At 46.9% G+C, this 26,061-nt stretch overlaps 1 protein-coding gene and 1 long non-coding RNA gene across 8 annotated transcripts in view; one reads left to right on the top strand and one right to left on the bottom strand.

The window, feature by feature from the left end:
• Positions 1-20,212, bottom strand: part of PRPSAP2 (phosphoribosyl pyrophosphate synthetase associated protein 2) — a 39,080-nt gene extending 18,868 nt beyond the window's left edge. For 2 of the 7 annotated variants that reach the window (XR_010937636.1, XM_067716728.1), the window contains exons 1-7: positions 20,074-20,212; positions 15,054-15,148; positions 14,662-14,812; positions 13,839-13,891; positions 10,977-11,043; positions 7,133-7,305; positions 4,841-4,956 (exon numbers count right to left, since the gene is read on the bottom strand). Coding sequence is in view for 6 of the 7 variants with exons in the window: in XM_067716728.1 (XP_067572829.1) it covers positions 4,841-4,956; positions 7,133-7,305; positions 10,977-11,043; positions 13,839-13,891; positions 14,662-14,780 (528 nt within the window). In the remaining variant the exon portion in view is untranslated. Of the gene's footprint in view, positions 1-4,840; positions 4,957-7,132; positions 7,306-10,976; positions 11,044-13,256; positions 13,281-13,838; positions 13,917-14,661; positions 14,813-15,053; positions 15,149-16,425; positions 16,662-19,454; positions 19,952-20,073 lie in introns of those variants that run through there. The other 5 variants (XM_067716732.1, XM_067716729.1, XM_067716730.1 and 2 more) reach the window with 5 other exon arrangements.
• A 258-nt stretch (positions 20,213-20,470) lies between these two features.
• LOC137212786 (uncharacterized) lies at positions 20,471-22,832 on the top strand. The gene is made up of 3 exons (XR_010937621.1): positions 20,471-20,584; positions 21,547-21,630; positions 22,662-22,832. It is a non-coding gene; the product is annotated as an uncharacterized lncRNA (long non-coding RNA).
• Positions 22,833-26,061: the final 3,229 nt, after the last annotated feature.

The raw sequence follows: 26,061 nt of genomic DNA, 5'->3' as shown, positions 1-26,061 counted from the left end.
AGGGCCTGGGCCCAGGCTGGTGGTCCAGGGAAGCTGCTTGTTTCATCACTTCTGTCAGAATTTCCCTAACTGCCACTGTAAACATAAGTTTTCATTTTTCACATTTTCGAAGATTATTCTTATTAATTTTATCAAGTGGAGGGGAAAACACACCACATGTCATGCAAGTCTGACTTCCAAACCCTGTAGTAATTTCCCCGGAACCATTAAGGGAAAACATCACCAGGGCCACTGTGGGACCACAGAGAATCAAATTGCCTGACACCCACACTCCTTTGCTACACCCCTGCCTGTGTCCCTGGTTTTCCATTTCTTGCCAGATCTCATTTCTCTGACAGTGAGAGTGAACTGGTATAAGGACACTAAGAAGAACACAGGGGGGAATAAAGCAACTCAAGAATCAGAAACAGGATCACTTTATAAGTTCCTATTTTAAAAACTGATGGGATGGAATCTCTCGATACACCACAAAAGTACACTTGGTAGCCTCCCCTCTTCCTAATTTCCTTAAAAAACCCTGGTGCAGACCAATGATTACTAGTACTATCACTATAATACTTAGTCATTTTTTTAAAAAACAAACACTATACTGAATCAATACCCAAACCTCTTTTGGGTTATATTTTATTATGTCTACAACTTGGATGTCTTACACTCAGTGCTGCCTTACAGCCGCTGTCAGCCCAACAGCAGCCGCACTGTGTGCTTTCACCCCTTCGCGTGCATGAAGGTGGCCACGGTGTTGGTTCTCTCCGGGCCAGGCTTAACTGCCATTTAAAATGTCGCCAGAGGGCTTCCCTGGTGGCGCAGTGGTTGAGAGTCCGCCTGCCGATGCAGGGGACACGGGTTCGTGCCCCGGTCTGGGAAGATCCCACATGCCGCGGAGCGGCTGGGCCCGTGAGCCATGGCCGCTGAGCCTGCGCGTCCGGAGCCTGTGCTCTGCAACGGGAGAGACCACAGCAGCGAGAGGCCCGCGTACAGCAAAAACAAAAAAACAAACAAACAAAAAAATGTCGCCAGAAAAAATAAATAAATAAAATAAAAAAAAATGTCGCCAGAAAGAGCTCACTATGATTCAGCATTAAAATGACGAGTTACCATGCACGCAGAAAGACACAGGAAGAGGGCAGCACGATGTAAATTTCATATTCATGAATCAAAGGGTCATCACTGAAGGAATGACCACAATTCCATATTTTCTTGCAAGGCAACAATCAAATGCTTTCTGGGACCTACGAAAGGAAGACTCCCTGCCAGGAGGTGAAGCTGTGGAAGGACTAAATCTGAAAAGGATGCTTAACGCATGCACAGCAACACGGCCAAGGCTGGAGAACAGTTTCCAGGCAATGAGCACCCATTAGCTGAACGCCCACTTTTGGCAGAAAGTGCTCAAATTCCCTTGACAACCCAAGAAAAACAGAGGGTGAGCTGTCAAATAGGATGACATCAGTGTCAAAGCTTGCAGAATAGAGCCACCAGGTGACACGAAGGCAATGCCTCACAGCAGGACTGGCAGCGCTGCCTTCTTTCTTGATGACATGAATAACATAAACCTTAACTGACGGCAACTTAGATTCAGTAAAATATGGTGAATCTACCCCCTGCCTGAGAAACTCTAATGCATGAAAACAAAAGGCATAAAGCAAGTACATATACTATAAAAAAGTAAACAGTGAGCTCCCATATAGTGTCTCATTTTCTATAGGCTGTTTTAATTTACCTCTATGAATGAAGAACAGAGAATTTAAAACTAAAACACTTGAGGTTACCACTGTTAGCTCACCGTCAGAAACAAGGACCCCACTTCCCATATCTGCTGAACCATGAGCAGTTTAAGAGGGTTCAGGTCCGACTTCTTTTCAACAATGAAACCTAAGACGGGATTCTTCAAGTGGCAGGCAGCCTTGCACCAAGGCAGACGCCTACATGAAGGGCAATGACCTTGCCCTGACCTCTGGATCAGCGCCAAGGGTGCTGTGGCCTTGACTCACCAGGCCCACAGGGGCCTCTCAAGAGTCGCTCTTGCCATGTACGTCTCTAGATGTCAGCACACAGCACTCCTGGTGTCTTGAGAGGAAACATCCCCCAGACCAAAAGATGAACATTAGCCTATAAAAGTGCACACCGAGGGCTTCCCTGGTGGTGCAGTGGTTAAGAATCCTCCTGCTAATGCAGGGGACACGGGTTCGAACCCTGGTCCGGGAAGATCCCACATGCTGCGGAGCAACTAAGCCCGTGCGCTGCAACTACTGAGCCCGTGCTTGAGAGCCAGCGAGCCACAACTACTGAGCCTGTGTGCTGCAACTACTGAAGCCCACGTGCTGCAACTACTGAAGCCCACGCACCTAGAGCCCGTACTCTGCAACAAGGGAAGCCACCTCAATGAGAAGCCCACGCACCGCAATGAAGACCTCTCGCCGCAACTAGAGAAAGCCTGTGCGCGGCAACGAAGACCCAACGCAGCCAAAAAAATAAATTGATAACATAAATAAATTAAAAAAAAAAAGTGTACACCGACTGCTCTATTTCTTCCAAAACTAGAGGCATCACTGAGATGGCTCTTCCCGGGACCATGCTGTGTGAAGCCCAGCCTTGCCCTCACGCTCCTCCCTCTGCCCGGGCCCTTTTCCTCCTGTGAGGACAGGAGCTGTGCTCTCGCACCCTTTCTCTCTCAACTGAGAATCATATTCAAGTAAATTACATTCATATTGTTTTTTGAATGTATTAGAGTTTGTATGTTTCTTGTGCATAACTTTAAAAAAACAAGTAGAATATTTTCTAGTGTTCCCTTTCAAAAATACTTCAACCCATTTTCACTACTGAGGGCCTACGTTAGTTACTGGAGGATGGGGAAGGCCTGTACTCTTGACAGAAAGAAACTGCTCAGAAATCTACAAACTGCTCTCTTTTAAATACTGTTAAAAGCGTTCTCTGGAAAAGTTATTAAAGAGACAATTCACGTGAGGAAAAGAGTTCCTAAAAAAGCAAAATAGCTAAGTGCATTATAAGTTAACATTTAAAAAGGCTTCTTAAATAATGAGTCACAAAAGTGCTATTATATCCAAGAATAACAAATGTAACTATATTAAAATTACGTATGTTTGATTTGCCCCAGGAACACGAGTGATTCAAAATGAGAAGAATCAATCACTGTAATATATCACATTAATAAAATGAAGGAGGGCTTCCCTGGTGGCACAGTGGTTGAGAGTCTGCCTACCGACACAGGGGACATGGGTTTGTGCCCTGGTCCTGGAAGATCCCACAGGCCGCGGAGCGGCTAGGCCCGTGAGCCATGGCCGCTGAGCCTGTGCATCCGGAGCCTGTGCTCCGCAACGGGAGAGGCCACAGCAGTGAGGGGCCCGCGTACCGCAAAAAATAGATAAATAAATAAAATGAAGGAAAAGAATCCACGTGACCATCTCAAATGATGCAGAAGAAGCATCTGATAAATCCAACACCCTTTCATGATAAAAACAGAAAACTAGGAATAGAATACAAGGGCACTTCCTCAACATAATAAAAGGCATTAATGAAAAACCTACAGCTCACATCAGACTTGACAGTGAAAGGCTGAAAGCGTTCCACCTAGGATCAGGAACAAGACACAGATGCCCACATTCAACACTGCTACTCAACACTGTACTGGAAGCTCTAGCCACAGCTATCAGACAAGAAAAACAGGTTCCCAAGGTAGAAAGGAAGAGGTCAAACTGTGTCCATTCACAGACCATATGATCTTACATGTAGAAAATCCTAGAGAATCCACATACAACACAAAACACTATTAGAGCTAATACATGAGTCCAGCAAAGGTGCAGGATCAACACACAAAAGTCAGTTTCATTTCTATTCACCAGCAGTGAACAAACCAAAAGGAACAACTCCATTTACAACAGAGCCAAAAAGTAAAACACCTGGGAATAAATTTAACCAAGGAAATTGAGAGAAAGATGAAACAAGATTCAGGATAGTGGTTCCCTTGGGCGGAAGGAGGCAGGGGGATGGGACACAAAAGGACCACATGTGTGGACGTAAGTTACTACGATGATGATAGTTTTCTTGTTGGGTGGTAGGATCACAGATGCCGACAACTACAGGTGCATGGACAAAGATAAGGCAGGAAGAGGGACACATAAAAGAGGCCCAGGACCACCCATGGACCAATGATGACAGTGAGATATTTGTCACAATCACGACTAGGTGACTCTAGGCACCTGAGATGCAAAAGAAAAAAAAGCAATTGTAACAGCTTAGCAAAAGAAATAAATTGCAGATTAAGAATTTAAAAATACACCGAATTCAGTACTTTGTGACCACCTAGAGGGGTGCGATAGGGAGGGTGGAAGGGAGACGCAAGAGGGAGGAGATATGGGAACATATGTACATGTATAGCTGATTCACTTTGTTGTAAGGCAGAAACTAGCACATCATTGTAAAGCGATTATACTACAGTAAAGATGTTAAAAAAAAATACAATGGTGTGTTAGTTTCAGGTGTACAGCAGGGTGATTCCGTTATGCATATACAGGTATCTACTCTTTTTCAAATTCTTTAATTGGGAGCTTGGGATTGACATATACACACTACTGTATTTAAAATAGATAACCAACAAGGACCTACTGTATAGCACAGGGCACTCTGCTCAGTATTCTGTAATAATCTAAATGGGAAAAGAATTTCAGACTGAAAAAAAAAAAAAAACACTGAATTACATTTATAAAGTAAATAGTACTTTAAGCAGAATACATCAAGTTTTAATCCTTCATGGACAGCCCAAGGAAATGGAAATGCATCTTTCAACCTTAAACAGAATGTTAAAAAGTTTGAGCTAGCTCACCTCTTCTTGAATATACTGTAATAAGAAGGGAGATGCTCTTAAATTATCAACAGGAATATTGAAGAAGCCCTGAATTTCCTTCTGGTGTAAATCCATAGTAATAAGATGAGTCAGACCTTTGAAAATAAAGCAGACACAAACACACAAATAATTTCATAACCAGTTGCACTGTATGAATAAGTACTACATAAAACAAGATACCATATATAATAAATTACTATTAAAATTGCTCTCATCAAAAACTCAGTGTCTTTATTTCTCAGATTTTTTTTTAGTACAATGAGATTATGAGATAAAAGAAAATATAAATATTGGTCTCTGCCCCCCGGTTCCCAGCACAGAGCTCCTAAAACCCTTGCCATTCCCTCAGTGCTAAGAGCACCAGGGGCATCTCTTATTCTAATATCTGGTCTTTGACCCCACCTCTGACACAGAGCTCCTGAAAGCCTTATGAATTCCTTAGTTATAAGAGTACCAAGAGTATCTTTTGTTCTAATGAGGCAACCCAGGATGGGCTCCGGGATGGGGGCCGGTCACCATGATTTTCAGGCTCCCCACCCCCACTCTCGAGATGGGGGACGGGCTGGAAATGGAGCTAATGAACGAGCACGCCCTTGTGAGGACACCTCCATAAAGTCCCAACAGCACGGACTTCAGGGAGCTTCCAGGCGGGTGAACACGGGCATAAGCCCCTCCCCATACCCTGCCCCACGCACCTCTTCCACCCAGATGCCCACCTGGATCCTTTATCATGTCGTTTTATAATAAACCAGTGAACAGTAAGAGCACAGTGTTCCCAAGTTCTGTGAGGAGTTCTAGTAAATTAATCGAACCCAAGAGGAGGTCATGGGAACCTCTGATTTATAGCCAACTGGTCAGCACAGGTGACAACCTGGACTTGCAGTGAGCGTCTGGGGGGGTCAGGGGAGCAGGCACGTGGGACTGAGCCCTTAACCCGTGGGCTCTGACGCCATCTCCAGGTACACAGTGTCAGAGTGGAACTGTGCGACACCCAGCTGGTGCCCTGGAGAATTGCAAGGTGTGGGGAAAACGCCTACACATTTGGTGACAGAGGTGAAGTGTGCCCTGCGAGGAGTAAAGGAAACTCAGAGGAGGTGGGGAACTGGGTTTCCCCCCTCAGAAGGGAAAGACTGGGTGGCTTTTCTTACACAGAGATGCATGGTTTTCACATCAATTTAAAGTCTTAAAACAGCCAAGATCATAGCAATGAAGAAATGTCTGATAATTCTATGAGAGTGGATTTCATCTCCCCGAAGTCTTTTCAATAGGCATGACAAAGCCATATTAAGACAAGTATTTGTCTTAATATATTAAGACAAACTGCACAGGCCTGTCTGTAATTCGAAAAAATGAATCTTCATCCCATTGGCTCCTTAAAGGATTTGAAATGGAAATATATATATATATAAACATACATATAATTCAACTGGAAAATTTTTTTAAAACACAACTTGCCCAAATGAACAGGAAAGCGGGCCTGGTGGCCCCCCAGGAGCAAGCCTAGGGGGGAAGGGCAGGTCTGCTCCCTCCAGCAGAGTCTCAACTGGGTGTGCTCGTCAGGTTGCTGGGGTTCAGGTTTATTCATTTTTTGTTTTGGTTTTGCCTTCTTTGAAATGCTACGGTAGAAAATTTATTCTGCAGTAAGTGTGTTAAAATGTAGTGATATGGGGACTTTTATTCTTTTCTCTCTGTGCAAACGCTCTGTGACATGTGCCTTCTATAATCATACACACATACACAGGCACACCCGTGCACGTGGGCGCAGATGCGCGCGCGCGCGCACACACACACACACACACACACAGAGTAACAACTCTGAAGATTATTTAGAAACAAGGAGGAGACACTTAGGATGTTACCTAAAAATGCACAACACGAAATAATTTGTATGGTCTGCAAAGTATGCCAGTGTGTACTGGGAAAGGGAAGAGACGAAAATAAAAATAGTTGCCGTGTTATTAGAGTTGTTGATTCCAAATGCCTTCTTCCCCGTTAAAAACAACCTAAAATATGATTGTAACTTGTCATTTCAATATTAATTTTTTAAACAAAGAATTTAGGAAAAAATAAGTTGTTCTCATCAGCTTTGTGTTTAGGGAGTTGGGAACAGGAGAGAACTCTCTCTAATTACAAATTAGCCATCTTAAAGCTGTACCACTATTTCTACTCTGTTCAACATTCTAATTTAGTTAAGACAATGCTCTACAATTTCTCAGGTAAAAATAAAACTCCCAGACCCCCAATAAACCGTCAAATATCTGCCTTTCTTACCAGCTTTGCACATCATGGAAGCTAGCAGTTTAGAAACAATGGAGCCTCTCTTTCTCATCTTGCACTGTTTGCTGTAAGGAAAGTAGGGGATCACGCCGATGATGCTTTTGGCACAGGAGGTCTTACACGCGTACACCATGATAAGGAGCTCCATGATGGTGGTGTTCACATCCCTGGAACCCAAGGACAGAAACCAGCAAGGAGAAACGTCATATACACGATAACCTCTCTTGGTTCCAACTAAGCGTTAGCCATGTGTCACGCCCGCCTCAACCGAGACAGGCTCTAGACACAAAAGAAACCACATCCCTCTCTTCTAGGGCCTCCATCAGCCGCCCCCATGCTGCCTCTCAGCCGATGACCCTACTTCCTTTTCCACTGAGAAAAGCACTGTCAGAAAAGAGCCCAGGGCCCCCACTGCCACATGTGCGTGCAGCCCCCAAGTCTGCCTGCCCCGAGCCATTAGCCAGAGACGAACTTTCCACACCAAAGTCACTCTAAAATCAGCCCTCCCGTGACGCAGGGATCCCATCCCCCCTGCCCACTGAAGCAGGGCTCCAGCAATCCCCCCGGCCACCCCATCACTGTGTCACTCTCCCCTGCTCATACCGATGGGCCATTTCTCCCATTAACAGCAGCTCAGGCCACTTTCCCCACTGCCCCATTTCTTGGCTCCCCTGGGCAGCACATCTCAAGACGGTCGTCCGCACTTGCTTCCAACTCATCTCTCTCATCCTCTCCCACACACGCTCCGATCCAGGTCACAGATGACCTCCACGTGGCCAAGGCCAACGCTGGGTTCTCACTCCGCCTCTCTCCATCTTCGCCCTGACACACTCCATCACTCCCCCACCGCTCCCCTCCCGCCCCGCTTCGTTTCCTCTGCTGCTTCCTCTCCTCCCCAGCTTCCTGCCCTGACACCTGATCATTTGTCCTCTTCTCCTCTCTCCTCCCTCATCCCTCGCTCGGGCTTCTCATCCAATTTCAGAGCTTTGTAAATGCTGGGGACTCAAATTTATAGCTCCAGCCCAGGCTTCTCAAGTCCAGACTAACAAATTCAGCTGCTTCTTGACAATTCCACTAGAAAGTCTTGTTAAGACATCTCAAAACGTACCCCAAACTGAACTGCTCTTCGACCGGCAAAGCCTGCCTCGTCATAAACCTCTGCCATCTCAGCTGGCGGCAACACTGCTCCTGCAGTTTACTCAGGACAAAACCCCCAGAGGCGTCCTTAACTGCTCTCCTGTCCACAGTGACAGCAACCCACCACTCCACTGCTGCCCTGGGGCCGAGCCTCGACCCCCCACAGTGAAAGCCCCCCCCCCCGCCCCGCAGTCCCTCTGCAGCCCACCCTCTGCACAGCATCCAGCTGGAGCTTAAAGTCAAAGGCAGATCATGCACTCTGCTCAGGAGCCAGCGATGGTTTCCCGCAGACGTCAAGGCCCTGCAACAGCTCCCGAGGCCCCTTCAGGGTCTGGCCCCCGCCAGCTCTGCCCTGCACTCCTCCTCCGTGCCCTCCCCTCATGCCAGTCCTCACGCCGACCTGAGGGCCTTCGCCTCAGGGCTCCCTGCCCCTGCCTGGAGTGCCCTCGTCGCCAGCTGGCACCTTCTTCCAGTGTTTGTCAGATGTCACCTCCCCAGCCTGCCCTCTCTCCATCCTTTACCATCGTCACGTCCGACTCCTTGCCAGGCTGTTTTGGTTTGGTCTACTTATTCATTATGTTACCTGCATGTCCTAGAACACAGGCTCCATGAGGACAAAGGATCTGTGAACTATTTTAATCCTTCGCGCATCTCACACACCTGTAACAGTGGCTGGCACATAACAGACATTCAGTAAATGTCTGTGAATGAGCGACTGCGTGCAAGAGTGAGGGAAACACGGAACATTTGGGTGAGTAGGTTCTCTGTTGATACCAAACAACAAGCCTGACATGGGAGGAGTTAAAGTCGCCTTTCAGAAAGCATTCTGTGTCGGGGGTAAGAGTAGGGGAACCAACAGCGGATGTAAAGTTACACCAAGGTCCCAAACTATACTCCCAGGAACACCATTTTTCTGTGAACTGGTACAAGGCTTTCCATCACTAAATTCAAATAATAACTTGTCTGAATTACAGGAAAAGTTAAGTTAATGAACAGAATTTTCTTAATTTAAAATTTTTCTTATACTTTTAGTGCCTACCACCAGTCCACACTAAGACAAGGTACAAGGTGTATCTGACGACACCAAATCTCAGTGTTAACTGTTTCTTAAAGAACACAATATCTAAGCTTCCTGCAACCTGGACAAGACAAGCCTATGGCACAGTCTGGAGCACTCCAAAATGAGGCATGTAGAGAAAATTAAGGGAATGGTTTTTTGTTTTGCGGTACGCGGGCCTCTCACTGTTGTGGCCTCTCCCGTCGCGGAGCACAGGCTCCGGACGCGCAGGCTCAGCGGCCATGGCTCACGGGCCCAGCCGCTCCGCGGCATGTGGGATCTTCCCGGACCGGGGCACGAACCCGTGTCCCCTGCATCGGCAGGCGGACTCTCAACCACTGCGCCACCAGGGAAGCCAAGGGAATGGTTTTGGCTAGAGGAATAAGAAACTGACGAGAGGCAGGGGCAGAATGAAAAGAGTATCGAAATGTCCAAAAATAAATGTAAAGGAAGGAATGAATGAATGAATGGAAAGAAATGGAAGGTATAAAGTACTGCAAACACCCGGGAGCCAGAAGGAAGTCAGCTCTTCTGCGCTCTGCACTTTCCCCTCCTTGATGAGGGCGTGGGCATGGAGAGCGCTCTACCAGCCTGACGTCTGGCCTGGGAAAGAGAGCGGCAGCAGGGGCAGCACGAACTCTCGTCCCCACAGCCCAGCCCTGCTGAGGGTCCTAAGCGGAGGGAAGACATGAAGCCAGGGCCCCGCCGCAAAGGCCCCCCGCAAAGGCCCGCACACTTGCGCTCCAGGGCAATGGGATGCAATGACAGGGCACCTTCGCTCCTCCTGCCAGAGGAGTCAGGTGGCTTCGAGATTTCATCCCCATGAACCAAAGACCAGGACAGAGATGTTCAAACTTTAGGTGAAAGGTCATGTGTTCCAAGTCTAAATTCTCCCAAAGTTTGGCTCATCTTCACTTTCTTTGGTATTTGCTTTACATGTAACCACAAATTTAGCTTGCGGCAATTTTTGGAATCTCTAGGCTAAAAACTGTTGCACTACACAAACCGATTTCTAGACATTATTAAAAATTGTACTGAGTTAAAAATTTCATCTATAGAGGCCTTGAGGGACACCTGTGGACAGAGTGGCATTTGATCGAAGAGTGGTGCAGACACCCTCGCTGCACTGAATCTTCTATCCCCAGCGTACACATTTGTGACCTCAACCATTTCCAGAACACGCGGCTATCAAATGTCACAGGAGACAGGAACACACATGCCTTCAACACACCGTCTATCTTCTCAGCTCCTTTAATTTATGCAACAGGACAGTACGTTTAAATTATCTGCAGGAAAAGCTTTAAGAACCCCAAGTAAGCAAATTCCTCTCCTCTCGCCTGTTTTCTTTTTTGGAACTAGAAGAGCTTCCCTACAAATTTTATGAAATTCCGGCTACTGAGAGCAAACGTAATGGGCTCTCTTATCGTTAAGCGCCTCCACCCCAAAACTTGGTTATTCCCACCCTTGAGAACACTGAAAGAACACAAAAAACGTCAGCAGCTATGTCAGAAAAATTAGCAGAGTGAGATCATGGCAATTTTAAAACAATCGTAATTCTCCCTGTCTAGGCAACTCTCATTATTCTAAACATTCATGCCCAAACAGAGACCAGAAAGCAACATTTCTGTTGGATAAGGTACTCACTTTGAAACAGTTTGGATGATGAAAACATCTTTCCCCCTCACAGACTCTTGAATTTGTACTCTTGTTTCTGGCAGGAGAAGGGGAAAAGAGAAGGGTGAACAAGGCACATAACTTTAAAAAACACACCAAAAAAACCCTGCAGCATTCCCCAATATTGTAAAATATGGAAACTGGAACTGTTTCAACACTCACTAGGTTTTCAGTTCTATGAAGGATAACGAACACAGTTCGATTAATCACACCTTTTAAACATGTTAAGTTATACGACTTAACATGTTAAGTCGTATAACTTTAAACATGTTAAGTTATGCTTAAGAAGGAATCACACTTGTCACTTAAAACAAGAAAATATCCCCTCCTCACTTCCTATACATAAACAGCGAGTGCTGGGGCTGCTCTGAGCCCCATATCCTTACAGGAAATGATAGACTCATTCATTCAACCAGCAACAATTAAGAACCTATTAGGCACAAACGTTAGAATAACATTGTGAAAGTAAAGATAAATAAGGCCCAGTATCCCTACTCTCAAAAAACTTGTGATCAGCCACAAGGAAACAATTAGACAAATCCAGAGTGGGAAATTCCACAGGACAAACTCTTCAAAAAGTCAGTGCTGTGGGGAAAAAAAAGAAAAGGTGAAGGGACTGCCCTAGTCTAGAAGAGAATAAAGAGATATAAAAAACACGTCACTTGGGCTTCCCTGGTGGTGCAGTGGTTGGGAGTCCACCTGCCGATGCGAGGGACACGGGTTCATGCCCCGGTCCGGGAAGATCCCACATGACGCAGAGCAGCTGGGCCCGTGAGCCATGGCCGCTGAGCCTGCGCATCCGGAGCCTGTGCTCCGCAACGGGAGAGGCCACAACAGTGAGAGGCCCGCATACAGCAAAAACAAACAAACAAACAACAACAACAAAAACAAAAAACAAAAAAAAACACCTCACTTGAACCAAGAATCCTGGTTTAAAAAACAAACAAAAGGGACTTCCCTGGTGGCTCAGTGGTTAAGAATCCGCCTACCAATGCAGGGGACACGGGTTCGAGCCCTGGTCCAGGAAGATCCCACATGCCATGGAGCAACTAAGCCCGTGCGCCACAACTACTGAGCCTGCGCTCTAGAGCCCGCAAGCCACAACTACTGAGCCCACGTGCCACAACTACTGAGCCTGTGCTTCTACAGCTTGCAAGCCACAACTACTGAGCCCATGTGCCTAGAGCCTGTGCTCCGCAACAAGAGAAGAGAAGCCACCACAGTGAGAAGCCTGCACACCGCAACAAAGACCCCACGCAGCCAAAAATAAAAAAACAAATAAATTTATAAAAACAAAAACAAAAACCAGCTAGGACAACTAGGAAAATTAGAACGTACATTAGCTATTAGATGATAGAGAATTATCATTAATCTCTTTAATGTGACAATGGTAGCGTATCTACAGGGGAGAAAGTCCTCCTTAGGAGACACATGGTCAAGTATTCAGGGGTTAAGTGTCAATGTCTGCAACTCAGTTCCAAATGGTCCCACAAACACACATTCATACAGCAAAGTGTCACCTGCTGAAACTGGGTGGTACTCATTCATATGGGTATTCATGGCACTACTCTTTCACATTTTTTACAGGTTTGAACATTTTCATTAGAAATGTTGGAAAAAATAGAGTACATGTTTACAAAAAAGTGTGGCACCATGGAAAGAAAACGAGCCTTAGAGACAGGGAGATTGAGCTTTGAATCCCGACTCTGTTCCCTCTGGGGCCTTAATCCTAACGTCACCCCTGAACTCAGTTCCTCAGTACCTGGTAATGGTAAGGACTCTAGAGACGTTAGTTCCCTGCTTCCTTCCCCTCGTTCATGAACCCGGAGGGTGGACAGGCTCCTCCTGAGTCTTCCGCCACCAGCCTCCCTCAGCCCCCCTTCTACACTAGACAAAGGACGTCATCCAATTCCTTTAGCAGCAAAATCTTCTCCAAACTCCCTGTATATTTCCCTCAATTATACTTTTTTCCCACTGAAGCCACATGGGGGATATTGGGAGACAGGGAAGAGGAGGCAGTAATGAAGAAATAAATAGGGGAAGAGGAAATTTGTGCCTTTTCATCTAAGTGTCTTGTAAGTTCTCTAATATTTAAGTATTAGACAAAATCCTGCAGTGGAAAAGGAGAGGGAACAAGTGTTTACTGAGTGCCTACTATGTGCCAAAAACTGTGTTGGGCACACAAATTATCCCACTTAATCCTCAGAACAGCCCGAATTATTTGCAGTTTAGACAGCTAAAATAACTTGCCAAGGAGAAGTTGTCTGACTCTCACACCTATGCAGGTAATCTGTCGCTCCTGCTAGAATAACTTTAAACATCCGCCATTTCTACAGAAAGTACAAAGGCTAAATAACATGTGATTTTCACAACTTGAGGTGTTTATACAACATCATAAATCAGTTAGCAAAAAGCACTTCCTGACATGACATCATGGAGTCTAGCCCAAGGCAGTGCACATTGGGGAAAAGAACACCCACCACCTGATACTGTGGCTACACAGGGCATACGCCCCCCGCCTAAGGGGACGGATTCAACCAAGCGCTGCGCTTATGCTTCCTTCAGGTGAACAGCTTGTTCATGCACCCACACAGTTATCGGATGACGTCTAAGGACTAGACTTTAAGCCCCCAGATGTGACTGCCCCAGAATTCCCTATCGAGCTGGTATTAGTGGGAACACCGCGCTCACCCACCTTGCCTGCCTGTCTTTCTGCTGGCAGAATTAACTGGACACTGAGGCCGACGGTTTCAGCTACGGAGGATGGGGGACTGGGCCAGCATGGCATGTACCACAAAAAGGCCACCGTCACGAAAGCACAGGATCACTCACCTCTGTCAGGCTCCTGGTAAACCTGCACTTTGCCCATCTCCACCCCCAGCCGCCTAGAGAAGAGAAAGACGGAAAACGCTGAAAAAGTAACAGAACAGATGCAACCGCTTTACTATTAAGGATGATTTAGAAATTGATAAAAATAATACAAATGTTTTAAAATAGAGGTATTCCTATTACGAGATTTAAAGTGGACATAGAATTGTTCGGTCACCTAACTCATCACATCCCCACCCTATGCCAACCCAAGAAGGCCTCTCAACGCTGTCCTGGTTCTCCAGGGTCCTGGGCTCCCTAAGACAGAACAACCTGCCCTTGCCTCTCCGTTCTCCCCGCTTTACCACCATCGGAAGTGATCCTGTTTGTTTGTTTGGCTGACTCGCTTCTTGCCTGGCCCCTCTACCAAAGAAGGGAGGGTTCTGACTGGCTTCTTCACTGTTACTCCCCAGTATCTAGATCAAGGTCTGGTACACAGTAGGGGTTCAATATTTATTTAATAAATAACTAAAATTATACTGAACTGTAATCTATAAAGTATCTTCATATAGTATATACCCTTCATTGTTCTTTATACTCAAATAATTCTATACATATGTAGCACCTAACACAATCTCTGGCACTCAGGAGTCACTCAATAAATGTCTGCTGAAAGAACGTGTAGGAGTGACAACAGTTTACAAGAAGGTGAGCCTTTAATACACAGATGATGAGCAGCTTAACTATAAAATATCTGCTTTCAAATTTAACAATCAGTGCCAATCCGTTTATCAAATGTAAAACACCACGTAATGAGTACAGATTTTAATACTATGATTATACTCACTCAGCGATCTTCTTTGAAAGCTCCATACATGATGAATTAGAATTTGCCGAAAACAACACCAGACCCCCTTTGGTTATGTTCATCTTGGCTTCTGATTCAGGTGGCGCCACACAAAACATCAAAACCTTCTTGGTTTTCCAATTCTCAGAGCCTGGAAAGATACAAAATATATTAAGAACTGTCATGTGATATGAAATACACCAGAAAATTTTTTAATAGCAAGTGACTTAAGCTGAAGGAAATTAGTTTTTACCATGATGGAGTCTTTTATATTAAACATGTATATAGACAAATAGAAAGTCTATTGAGTTTTAGGGTCCCAAATTTATGGAAAGATGCTATCACATGACTCAATTATTTTCATGACCACTGGGAATAAATGATAAACTTACAAGAAAGGTGGAGCTGAAGAGCTCAGTGTTTTACTGTTTGCTGCTTAAAGTCAATTACGACAACCTCCTTTTAGTCTCTGACAACAAAATTCCTCCTGGATTAACACACAGAAAAATGGCAAAGCCATTAGCAAGGACAAGGACTGACTGATCCTTAACAATGAATAAAAAACCCGTCCATGCCCAGCTTTCCTTGTAATGCCTGTTCACCATGAAACCTCCCCCTGGCCTTGCAGGTGCCCCAGGTCCTGTCTAAGCCTGACCTTGTCATCTGCATTTTTCCTCAACTGGAACACAAGGTTGACCAGGTAACAATAACCTTGAAGGAAAGTGACTCAGCCATGCAACTGACCAGCAGCAGGGCACAGACAGAAAGAGCCTGGCCTGGGCTTCCCTGGTGGCGCAGTGGTTGAGAGTTCGCCTGCCGATGCAGGGGACACAGGTTCGTGCCCCAGTCTGGGAGGATCCCACATGCCACGGAGTGGCTGGGCCCGTGAGCCATGGCCGCTGAGCCTGCGCTCCGCAACGGGAGAGGCCACAACAGTGAAAGGCCCGCGTACCACAAAAAAAAAAAAAAAAAAGAAAAGAAAGAGCCTGTCCTACAGGTCATCAGAACCCTCCATGCTCTCCTCCTCCTCTGGGCACTCTCTGGGCTGAGTGTCCTTATGGAGAAAGGCAGGCACGGGTTAGATGCAGGAGCAACAATCCACTAGGCCTTCGGGGACAGAGGCGCCTTCCCAGCAAGCCCACTGCATTTCCCCAGTCATATGTTTACGTGGGTGGCTCTGGGAAGGCTGGTGGACAGGAGCAAAAGGCTGAAGCCAATTATCTTATTTGTTATTCTTAACTTTTTTTTTTTTTTTTTTTTGCGGTACGCAGGCCTCTCACTATTGTGGCCTCTCCCATTACGGAGCACAGGCTCCGGATGCGCAGGCTCAGTGGCCATGGCTCATGGGGCCCAGCCGCTCCACGGCATGTGGGATCCTCCCGGACCGGGGCACGAACCCGTGTCCCCTGCATCGGCAGGCGGACTCTCAACCACTGTGCCACCAGGGAAGCCCCTATTCTTAACTTTTAATTACACAATAAACAAATACATTCTCCTTGTAAAAAAAACTGAAACGAGGGTTTAGGCTAATGTCACTAGCTCCGATCCCAGGCTCCTTCCCACCCACGTCCTTGGACCTGACAGTTCTTATTATTAGTTTGAAAGAGATACCATCAGGCTGTTACACATTCACACATGTGATCCCCATAAAAAATACATATAAAAAATCATTTCTAACATAAAAGGGATCATCGTACAAATCTACTCATAATCTGCTTTTTTAAAAAGCAATATATTTTAAGAGCCCAGGTAGAAAGTACAGACCCATCATGTCCTTTTTAACTGCTGCCAGTGTTCCCTGGTGCAGGCACGCCACACTCAGCAGGTCACCAACCCAAAGAGGCCTCCTTATGCATGTGTGTGTCTCTCTCTGCAGTAACCGCCAGTGGGGGCCAGTGGGTCACTCACGGTCCCCCACGCAGGCTAGGAGAGCACATTTCCTCCTCAGAGGCATCGCTCAATGGGAAACACAGGCCACCCCAATGCACTTGACCTAAAGCCTATGAATTACAAACAGAAATGTATGAACAGCTGGCCAAAGCCCTAAGGAGACCAAGAAGGATCATTGGTGTGTACCGTGGAAAGTGGCTTTGGAGCAGGTGATCGGCAAAGTACAGCCCACGGGCCAAAACAGGTTATTTCTGTAAATAAAACTGTATTGGAACACAGCCATGCTCACTGGAACACAGCCACGCTCCCTGTCAACAAGTTGTCTGTGGATGCAGTGGTAGAGTTCAGTACGGGCTGCAAAGCCTAAAATATTACCTGGCCCTCTACAGAAAAAGTGTGCCGAGCCAGCTTTACAGCATAGCGTGGGGCAGGGTGACTGGTGCAAAGCAAAGAAATAATATTTAACCATCAACACTCAGAATCGGAGGAGATCCTAGGTGTCTTCTAACACCACCTCTCAACTCTTCTATGCCTGTGTTTAGGAACAGAGTCTGGAAAAGGAAACCACAACAAAAATAAAACTCATTCTCCTGTAGTTATGAATACAGGCTTTGGAGTCAAACCCAGGTTTGCATCTCAGCTCCTACTTCCCCGTAACTCACTGTGAGGCCTCGCATAAATTAGTCACTCTCAGCTTCCGCCCCCTCATCCATGCAACTGCGAATACTGACCTTACAGGGTCACTGTAAGATTAGTTCCTGTACGGCACTTAACACAGTGCCCCACACACAGGATACGCATGGTAAATGGAAGCTCTGATGAGTCAACTTGTTAATATTTTGGTTATCTACCGAACGAGTACATAATATGCATGGGATGGCCACTTTTCTACATCCCCTAACCTTCAAATTAAGAAGCTTCTTAAAGGACAACAGTGTTCTTGAGAGGACGTTCTTGAGAGAACACTGAGAATCAAACTATCTGAGGGGAAGGAAGAGATCTTGGAAGTAACTCAGTCCATGTCTAGGACTCCTACCAAGGAGCCACTCCACATACCTGAACAGCCCCGGGCCTGATGCCCACATCCTGAGGGTCCAGCCTTAGAACACGCAGATTCCTCTCCCAGCAGCCTCCCCATCCTGAGCCTTGTCCTTTCTTTGAAGATTTACGGGAAACCCCAAATTCCTTCTCCCCAGGGCAGTCCTCGACCTATCTCAAGATGGCTCTCTTGCCTCTGTGTATTCTCTTTTCCTGGAACCTTTCATTAATGGTCATGGTTTACATGTCCTTCATCACTGACTATGGTCTCTAGGGTTTCAGTCTCCAGATACCAGGTTTCAATAATGGAAACCTAACCTAAGACCTCAAAATGGCACAGGCTGAGAGTCCCTTTGGAAACAGTCATCAGTATAGTCATGTTCTGTGACTACCCATCTCACAAGTCGGTCAAACAATAAAACTAGTTGCTAGTTTTAGTTCTCCTTTTCCTATTGGAAATTCAAGTTGTGCTCTTTACCAAGCTTTAAGAAAAGAGTTTTAAAGATTCTCCTCGTAAATAAGATAGTCACCAGCATGGGGCTGGCAGAAGGCTCATTACTACAAGGCTATAGTGTGAAATGGAGAGTAAAGAGAACATTCCCATTTTCCCCCCATAAACTACAGTTGCTTTTACCTTTATCCTAAATTCACTCTAGAATGTGTGAGAATTATATACAACACATGAAACCACAGCCTTTTCAGAGAATCTCAGAACCTTACGAAAAGTCTCATGAAGGAAACCACTCTGAAAGACCACTCGCTTTGCAAGTGCTGGCAGTCGTTTCAAAACGACTCATGCACATCTCAGATGAGTAAGGCTGGCAGCAAAGTGGGTTGCTTTCCATCTAGCGCGTGTGCTGACAGCTGGAGTCACAGCGTGAAGACCTGACCTGCCTCCCCTGGTTACCAGCTACGAGTCCTTGGCCTTCCCCTTCCCGACAGCAGAGATACATGCTCGGTTAAAAACAGCTTCCCTAAAAAAAAAAAAACAGCTTCCCTCACCAGAATTTAAGGTCCAGGACAGCAGAGATTTTTTCCACTATTATTTTCTCTGCTGTACACCCAGGGCCTAGCATAGTACCTGGCAGAGGGAGAGGCTTAACAAATGTTCGTCAAATAACAAATGTTTGTGGAATAAAGCCTGACCTCACTGAGTTGCAATGATTAACACATGGAGTTGAAAGAAGTCTGCAAACTAAAAGGTGTCAGAAAGTATAAAGAATTATTATTTTTATTAGTGATGTACCTCACTCAAAGAAAATTTGCTTTTTGGGAGTCAGTACTGAAGAGAATTAGAAGGGTAAAGCCTAGATGTAATTAATCCTCCAGGCCTCTATGACCCCAGGTACCTGGCTATCTCTTCATCAGACTGTTTTCTTTCGGCTAAATACCATTTTCTGAGCGCTCTGAATTCTTATGACAACTCAATAAAACAGGTACTACAAGTCCCCTTTGAGACACGGGATAAGTGACGCTTGAAGATGAAGACATCTCCTCAAGGCTGCCCACCTGGAAGCAGCAGTCTCCCAACACCACGGAGAGTGACCTGACACCCCGCATTTCAGGGGGCAAGCCCGACAAACACCCAGATTTAGAAAAATGTGCGTAGTAAACACGCCTTGTTTGGAAAACAATTTATATCACGTGTCAAAGAAAGAACACATAACTCTGATTCAGTATTTCCCCTTTGGAGAATTTATCTTACGGAAAGGAAAAGCTCAATGATGGTCACTGCATGGTTTTTCTAAGAGGAGGAACACTGAACATATGCAAAAGTTACATAATGGGGTAATTAAGTAAAACTCTGAATATACATTCAATACAATAAAAACGGTAAATATCCGGGACTGTACGAAAGTGCTTACGTTGAGTAAGAGCAGAACTGCATCTCCTCCAACCCAAGCTGGGTAATAACGGTACAGACGAGGTCGGGATAGGAATATGGACAAGAAGGGTAGGACTTCGTGGGGTTCAATAATGTGGGTGAATCACTTACATTTGTGCATGGAACAGTTTTAAACATTATAAATCACATTTTCTCACACCCCAAATCCCCATCCCGAATTTCCCATTCCTTGCAAAAGCTAAACACCCAAACCGCGTCAATATTAATAAAAGGTGGTAAAAGTCGGTATCATCACTGTGCAGTACTGCTGGAAACCATTTAAAAGCAGAAAAAAGCCTTAGAGCTACATCCCTGTCCTCACTCAAGCTCCGCGGGGCAACAGAAAGGCCCGCGCCGCAAGGCCAGCCCAGCACCGCCAGGGATGTCAGTCTGCGCGTGAGGCTGGGCTTCCGCCCGCAGCTGCAGGTCCCGTAACGGCCGGACGGGCCGCGCGCCAAGCCCGCGGACGCCTACGAACCGGACCAGACTGACGGCTGCGCGCGGCCGGATCCCCGCCGAGCCCCCCGCCCCTGCACCTGTGCCCCGCAGGGCCGGCCCGCCGGCCGCGCCACCACCGTCGCCGGCTCCCGCCCGCCTACCTGGCCCCGACCCCAGCCCCGGCCCCGCCGCAGCCTCCGCTGCCGAATGAGGAAAGCGCCGGAGCACCGGCGGCCTCTCCAAGAGCAAAATGGCGACTCAAACCCGAGAACTGCGTCCGCAGCGACTGCGACGCCTGTGGGCGGGGCCGCTCAAGGGGGCGGGGCCGATAGAGGGGGCGGGGCACGTGGGGCGGGGCCTCGGCAGGGACCATCCGTGTGAGGGGCGGGGCAGGGAAGGCGCCCACAGAGGGGAGGCGCGGGGCCTTATAGTCTAGCTGGAATACACCAGGCCGGATGAGGGGCGGGGCCATGGGCGGGGCGAGGCCACGAGTGGGGCGGGGCTGACTGGAGGGGTGGGGCCAGGCTGGGCGAGGGGCGGGGAGAGGGGCGGGGAGGCTGGGGCTGAGCCTCGAGAACCCGAGGGCGGACTTTTTTTTAAAAAACAAATTTATTTATTTATTTTTGGATGCGTTGGGTCTTCGTTGCTGCGCGCGGACTTTCTCTAGTTGCGGTGAGTGGGGGCTACTCTTCCTTGTGGTGCGCGGGCTTCTCATTGCGGTGGCTTGTCTGTTGCGGAGCACGGGCTTTAGGCATGCTGGCTCAGTAGTTGTGGCTCTCCGGCTCTAGAGCGTAGGCTCAGTGGTTGTGGCGCACGGGCTTAGTTGCTCCGCGGCATGTGGGATCTTCCCAGACCAGGGCTTGAACCCGTGTCCCCTGCATTGGCAGGCGGATTCTTAACCACTGTGCCACCAGGGAAGCCCGCGACTGCGGACTTTGATGTCTGGAATTACAAATGTCTGGGTTCAAGTCTTTACTGGCCTGTAACTTTGGGCAATGTCGCTTCACCTCCCTGAGCCTCAATTTCCTCAGCTGAAAAATGGAGATGATAGTAGCACCCATCTCAGGGGTTGCTGTGAGGATTCAGTAAAATAACACCTGCGGAGCTTCCAAAACAGTTTCTGGTGCATAGTAAACCCTCAGTTGTTATTATTACTATTATTTGTTTGTTGCTCTTTCTTCTTTTATCACAAAGTAAGGAATTGGTGCTTGCCTGAGTTCCTTATATTTAAGTATGTTTAATACATATATAAAACATAATAATAGAAACACTTATGGAGCACTTACCATGTGTCAGGCCAAGTGCTTAACATATATTAACTGTAACTTATTTAATCCTCACAGAACTATGAGGTAGGTGTTATTATTATCTCCATTTTAATAGTTGTGGGAACTGACACCCTGACGTTAAATATCAATAACTTGCCTAAGGACAAACATGGACAAGAACTTCAACCCAGGCAGTCTGGCATCACGGTCTGCACTAAGCTAGACCCTATACCACATCGCAGCTCCAGTTCTGCTTTGGATTTTTCACTAGAGTGAGTCTTGAAATCGTTCGTGAGAGGTGGCACGGCCAGCTAGAAGCGGCCGGACTCAAATGGAGTCATTTAAGACATTTCCTTTGCCTGACAGCTTCACGGGATCATACCTCTGTGAAGAACAAGCCCCGTGAGCCCACAGACAGACTCAGGTACAAAACTGAATGCCCTTACTTCGGTAAGTGGACTTTGGTTTCACCCACTGCTTTTGCGCAGACCCAACCCTGACGCACCCGACCTCCTGGCTTCAACCTGCGTTGGCTCCACCCAGCACTCCAGGTTGCACGTGACTGGACCTGACCAATCAGGGCCACTCATCCCTCTCAGCTCGCTGATTCGCTCCAAGGACAGGCCGTTGAGCCAATGGGAGCCCAGAAGACGCAATCTCGCGCCGCAGTGGGCTACGGAGCCCGTAAATTCCTTCCCTTCAACCTCTGAAGCCAGGGGCCTGCGTGTTGTCCCCTTGCTTACTTGTCGTTGTTCTTTCCCACCAGCCTGTTCCTCCATCCCTGAACTGTAGGGCACGTACACATGCTGTTCCTGCCTCCGGGAATGCTTTTCCTCCTGCTGCCCTAGCCCCTCATTAACTCCTACTTAAACGTCTAAGCACAATTGTCATTTTTAAGCCTTCTCTAAACCACTCCCCTTCTCAAAAAAAAAAAAGTACTTTTCTTTCGTTAGGCTTATCATGATCGCTAATTATGTGTTTATGTGGATGGTCATTTTATAAATATCCCCACCCCCGCCCCTATAGACTATAAGCCCCTACGGGCAGGTTCTTTGTCTCTTTTGCTGATCCCTGTTTGCAGGTACCCAGCACAGTACCTGGCACAAGTGTGGTACTCAAGAAATGTCGGTACCATGGGTGATCTCAGAATTACCCCCCACCATGGAAAGGAGGAGGGCAGTAGCACAGAATTGTATAGTATTTTCACCACACAGGGACAATATTCCTGATAATTTAAAAATCGTCTCTGCTGAGCCAGTATGAGCTAGCTCCCACATACCATGCTCCCAGCATTTGGCAATGAAATTGTTAGTTTCTCAATCAATCAGTTTCTCCTCATTGGAGGCACTTAGCTTACAGTTTCCCTTGCTCTATTATACCAGATGCCACTTCTCCATCCACTTTCAATTCTCCAAAGACTCTTTTGAAATCCTCCATAGGCTGATGTCTCATCTCCCTTCCTCTTTATCCTTGGGGTTTAGGCCATGGGAGTGAGCCATGGTGGACATCCAGCCCAGATGACCCACTGGTGGCTGCAGCCCCAGTCACTACCTGACTGCAACTCTGTGAGAGACCCCAAATGAGAGCCACCCAGCTGAGCCCAATCAAACCACAGAAGATTGAGAGATAATAATAAATATTTGTATTAAGGTGCTGAGTTTGGAGATATCTTGATACACATCTATGGGTAATGAGCAAGAAAGGAACAAAACCAGAATCTAAAGACTGGGGTCAGTTTCACTCTAATGCGGTTGTGGTTAGCCTATTGCTAAGCTTGATAATCGCCTGCCCACTTGGAGGTTTACAGGGTCTGCATATTATTGAAGTGCTCAGTTTGCCTGTACCACCTCATTGACCATATTCAAGGGCCAAACTGCTGCACATAGAATATGAATCAAGACACCTGATCCTAAGACATTTCCCTTCAACCTTTTTTTAAAGGAAGGAAAAGCATCTTTGCTACAGTTTTTTGTTTTTTTTTCCCCCTGCGGTACGCGGGCCTCTTACCGTTGTGGCCTCTCCGGTTGCAGAGCACAGGCTCTGGACGCGCAGGCTCAGCGGCCATGGCTCACGGGCCCAGCCGCTCCACGGCATGTGGGATCTTTCCGGACCGGGGCACGAACCCGTGTCCCCTGCATCGGCAGGCGGACTCTCAACCACTGCGTCATCAGGGAAGCCCTGCTATAGTTTTATAAAGGTTTTTAGTGGAGTGGTAAGCCAGAAACCCCCAGTCTGCGTCCAGCCTCCTCTTTGCAGAAATGACCTCAGGTGAAGGCACCTCTCTGAACTTCAGTTTCCCCATCTGAAAAATGGGCACTGAGATCAGCAGCTGCATGGAGATTCTGGGTGGGAATGACTTTTCCGTGGAATCAGTGAGTTTTGCAGCTGCCTCTCCGCCTTCGTGTCTCTGGCCATCAGGAATGAATAAACAAGGCTTTGGTTTTCCTGCAAGTGGAGGAGGATGGCAGCTTGTCTGGCCATTGGAGGCTGCAGAGGCCAGGGGCCTGCTCACTAGACAGGGAAATTGGGAAGTTTCCCACATTGTGTTCTTTCCCTCATCCTCCGGATTTTCTCCTTTTTTAACCCCCCCCCCATTAGAAAAGCTTCATTATCTTTCGTGATGAGTAATATTTACATGTTATAAAAAGTTCAAACAAACATGAAGAAAAAATTTAAAAGATATTTGCCGTTATCTCACTATGGAGAGATAAGCATTTGACTTTTTTTAACCTCCCTATTCCACTTAACAATTTATTTATTATTTTTTAATTTATTTATTTTTGGTTGCATCGGGTCTTCGTTGCTGTGTGCGGGCTTTCTCTAGTTGAGGCGAGCGGGGGCTACTCTTCCTTGCTGTGCTCGGGCTTCTCATTGCGGTGGCTTCTCCTGTTGCGGAGCACGGGCTCTAGGCACGCGGGCTTCAGTAGGTGTGGCAAGTGGGCTCAGTCACTGTGGCTCGCGGGCTTTAGAGCACAGGCTCAGTAGTTGTGGCGCACAGGGCTTAGCTGCTCCGAAGCATACGGGATCTTCCTGGAACAGGGCTCGAACCCGTTTCCCGTGCATTGACAGGCAGATTCTTAACCACTGCGCCAGCAGGGAAGCCCCTCCACTTAACAGTTTATTGTGGACACGGTTCATGTTAATGAATTAGGTCAACGTCATCATCGCACGTACAATGGAGTAAAGAGCAGAGACTTAGGAACCAGACGGCCTGTATCCAAGTTCCTTTTCCTCTACTCACCGGGTGTGTGACCTCCTTTACCCCTCTGCACTGGCTTCCTCACCTATAAGATGGGGACGACCACAGCTTCCACCTTACAGGGTTGTGGTGATATCCAAATGAGCTGTCACCTGGCACACAGGTGCTAACCTCTCACTACAGCCACGCTTACCGTGAGCCGTTGTGATATGGAGGTACCATGACATTTTTAACCCATCTCCAATTCTGGGCACTTTTGACTAATAGACACACCTGTCTTTGCACCGTTGCTCAAGTATTTTCTCTCAAAGACAAATACCATATGACATCACTTACATGTGGAATCTAAAATATGGCACAAATGAACGTATCTATGAAATAGACTCAGACATAGAGAACAAACTTGTGGTTGCCAAGGGGGAGAGGGGGTGGGGGAGGGATGGACTGGGAGGTTGGGATTAGCAAAGGCAAACTATCATATATAGGATGGATAAACAACAAGGTCCTACTGTATAGCACAGGGAACTGTATTCAATATCCTGGGATAAACCATAATGGAAAAGAATACGAAAAAGAATGTGTATATATATATATATATATATATATATATATAACTGAATCACTTTGCTGTACGACAGAAATTAACACAATATTGTAAATCAACTATACTTTGGTAAAAATATGCATTAAAAAATTTTTTTAAAATTATTTTCTCTTACTAAATTTCTAGAAGTGAACTTGCTTGGTCAAAGGATATGCCCTTTTACAATTTTGTTCCCCAGAACTTTTGTACCAATTTACATTCTTGCCAGAAAGGTGAAGAGTGCCCTTTTCCCCTCATCCCCACCGACACCAGGCACTAACCATTCTTTCACTTGGCCGAGTGGATGGTCAATGTTTCCTGGGCATTTACAATTGTTTCTCCATGTCCAGCTGCCTGTAGCTGCCCTGGCCACCTTGCTAGGTGAACTTCATCTCCATTCACTCACTCAGCAAATATTGAGAACTTAGTGCATGCCTGGCCCAGTTAGAGCCGGGCTACAGCAGAGACAGCAGGGCACACCCCTCGGGAGGCGAGCCACCACATGGTTATAGCAAAGCCTCTGCTTCAGTGCCCAAGAAGCTGTGCCGTAGAGGTGAGATCTCTGTACATAAACATAGAATGTACATTTTGTAAATATATGAATGATATTACTATTATCACTATATATGACTCATTATCATTCTACAGATCATGATAATATTGCATATGATCATGATCATTTTCAGCCACAGGACCTTAGAAATCACTTCTCCTCTCCAGCCTTCCATTTTCTCATCTGTAAACAGGCACAGTTGAGAGGATGGGGTGGGAGAGTGTGTGTTCAGAGCCTGGCAGCGAGGCTGTAGCAGCCTCCTCCCGCTGGCCATGCCCAGCCCAGGCCTGGGCCCCGAGCTTCTTGCTGGCCTCCCACTCTCTGCAGCTGTTACCCTCAGCACGTGGCGGGCACTGAGCTGAGCCACAGCAGCACCCTAGCTGCCAGGACCGTTTTTAAAAATTACTCCCATGATGGAAAGTGCAGAGTTGAGGGCTGATGATCCGCCAGGAGCCACCTCCCAACTCAACTCCACTGGGTCCCTCCCAGCCTGGAGTCACAACAAACACTCCCCAAACCCTATTTCTCAGGCTCAGCGCTCCAGGT

This window comes from Pseudorca crassidens, chromosome 19 (assembly GCF_039906515.1).
Source record: "Pseudorca crassidens isolate mPseCra1 chromosome 19, mPseCra1.hap1, whole genome shotgun sequence".
NCBI classification, from domain to species: domain Eukaryota; kingdom Metazoa; phylum Chordata; class Mammalia; order Artiodactyla; family Delphinidae; genus Pseudorca; species Pseudorca crassidens.
The sequence above is the reverse complement of the archived record's forward strand: the minus strand, read 5'-3'. Positions and strand labels throughout refer to the sequence as shown.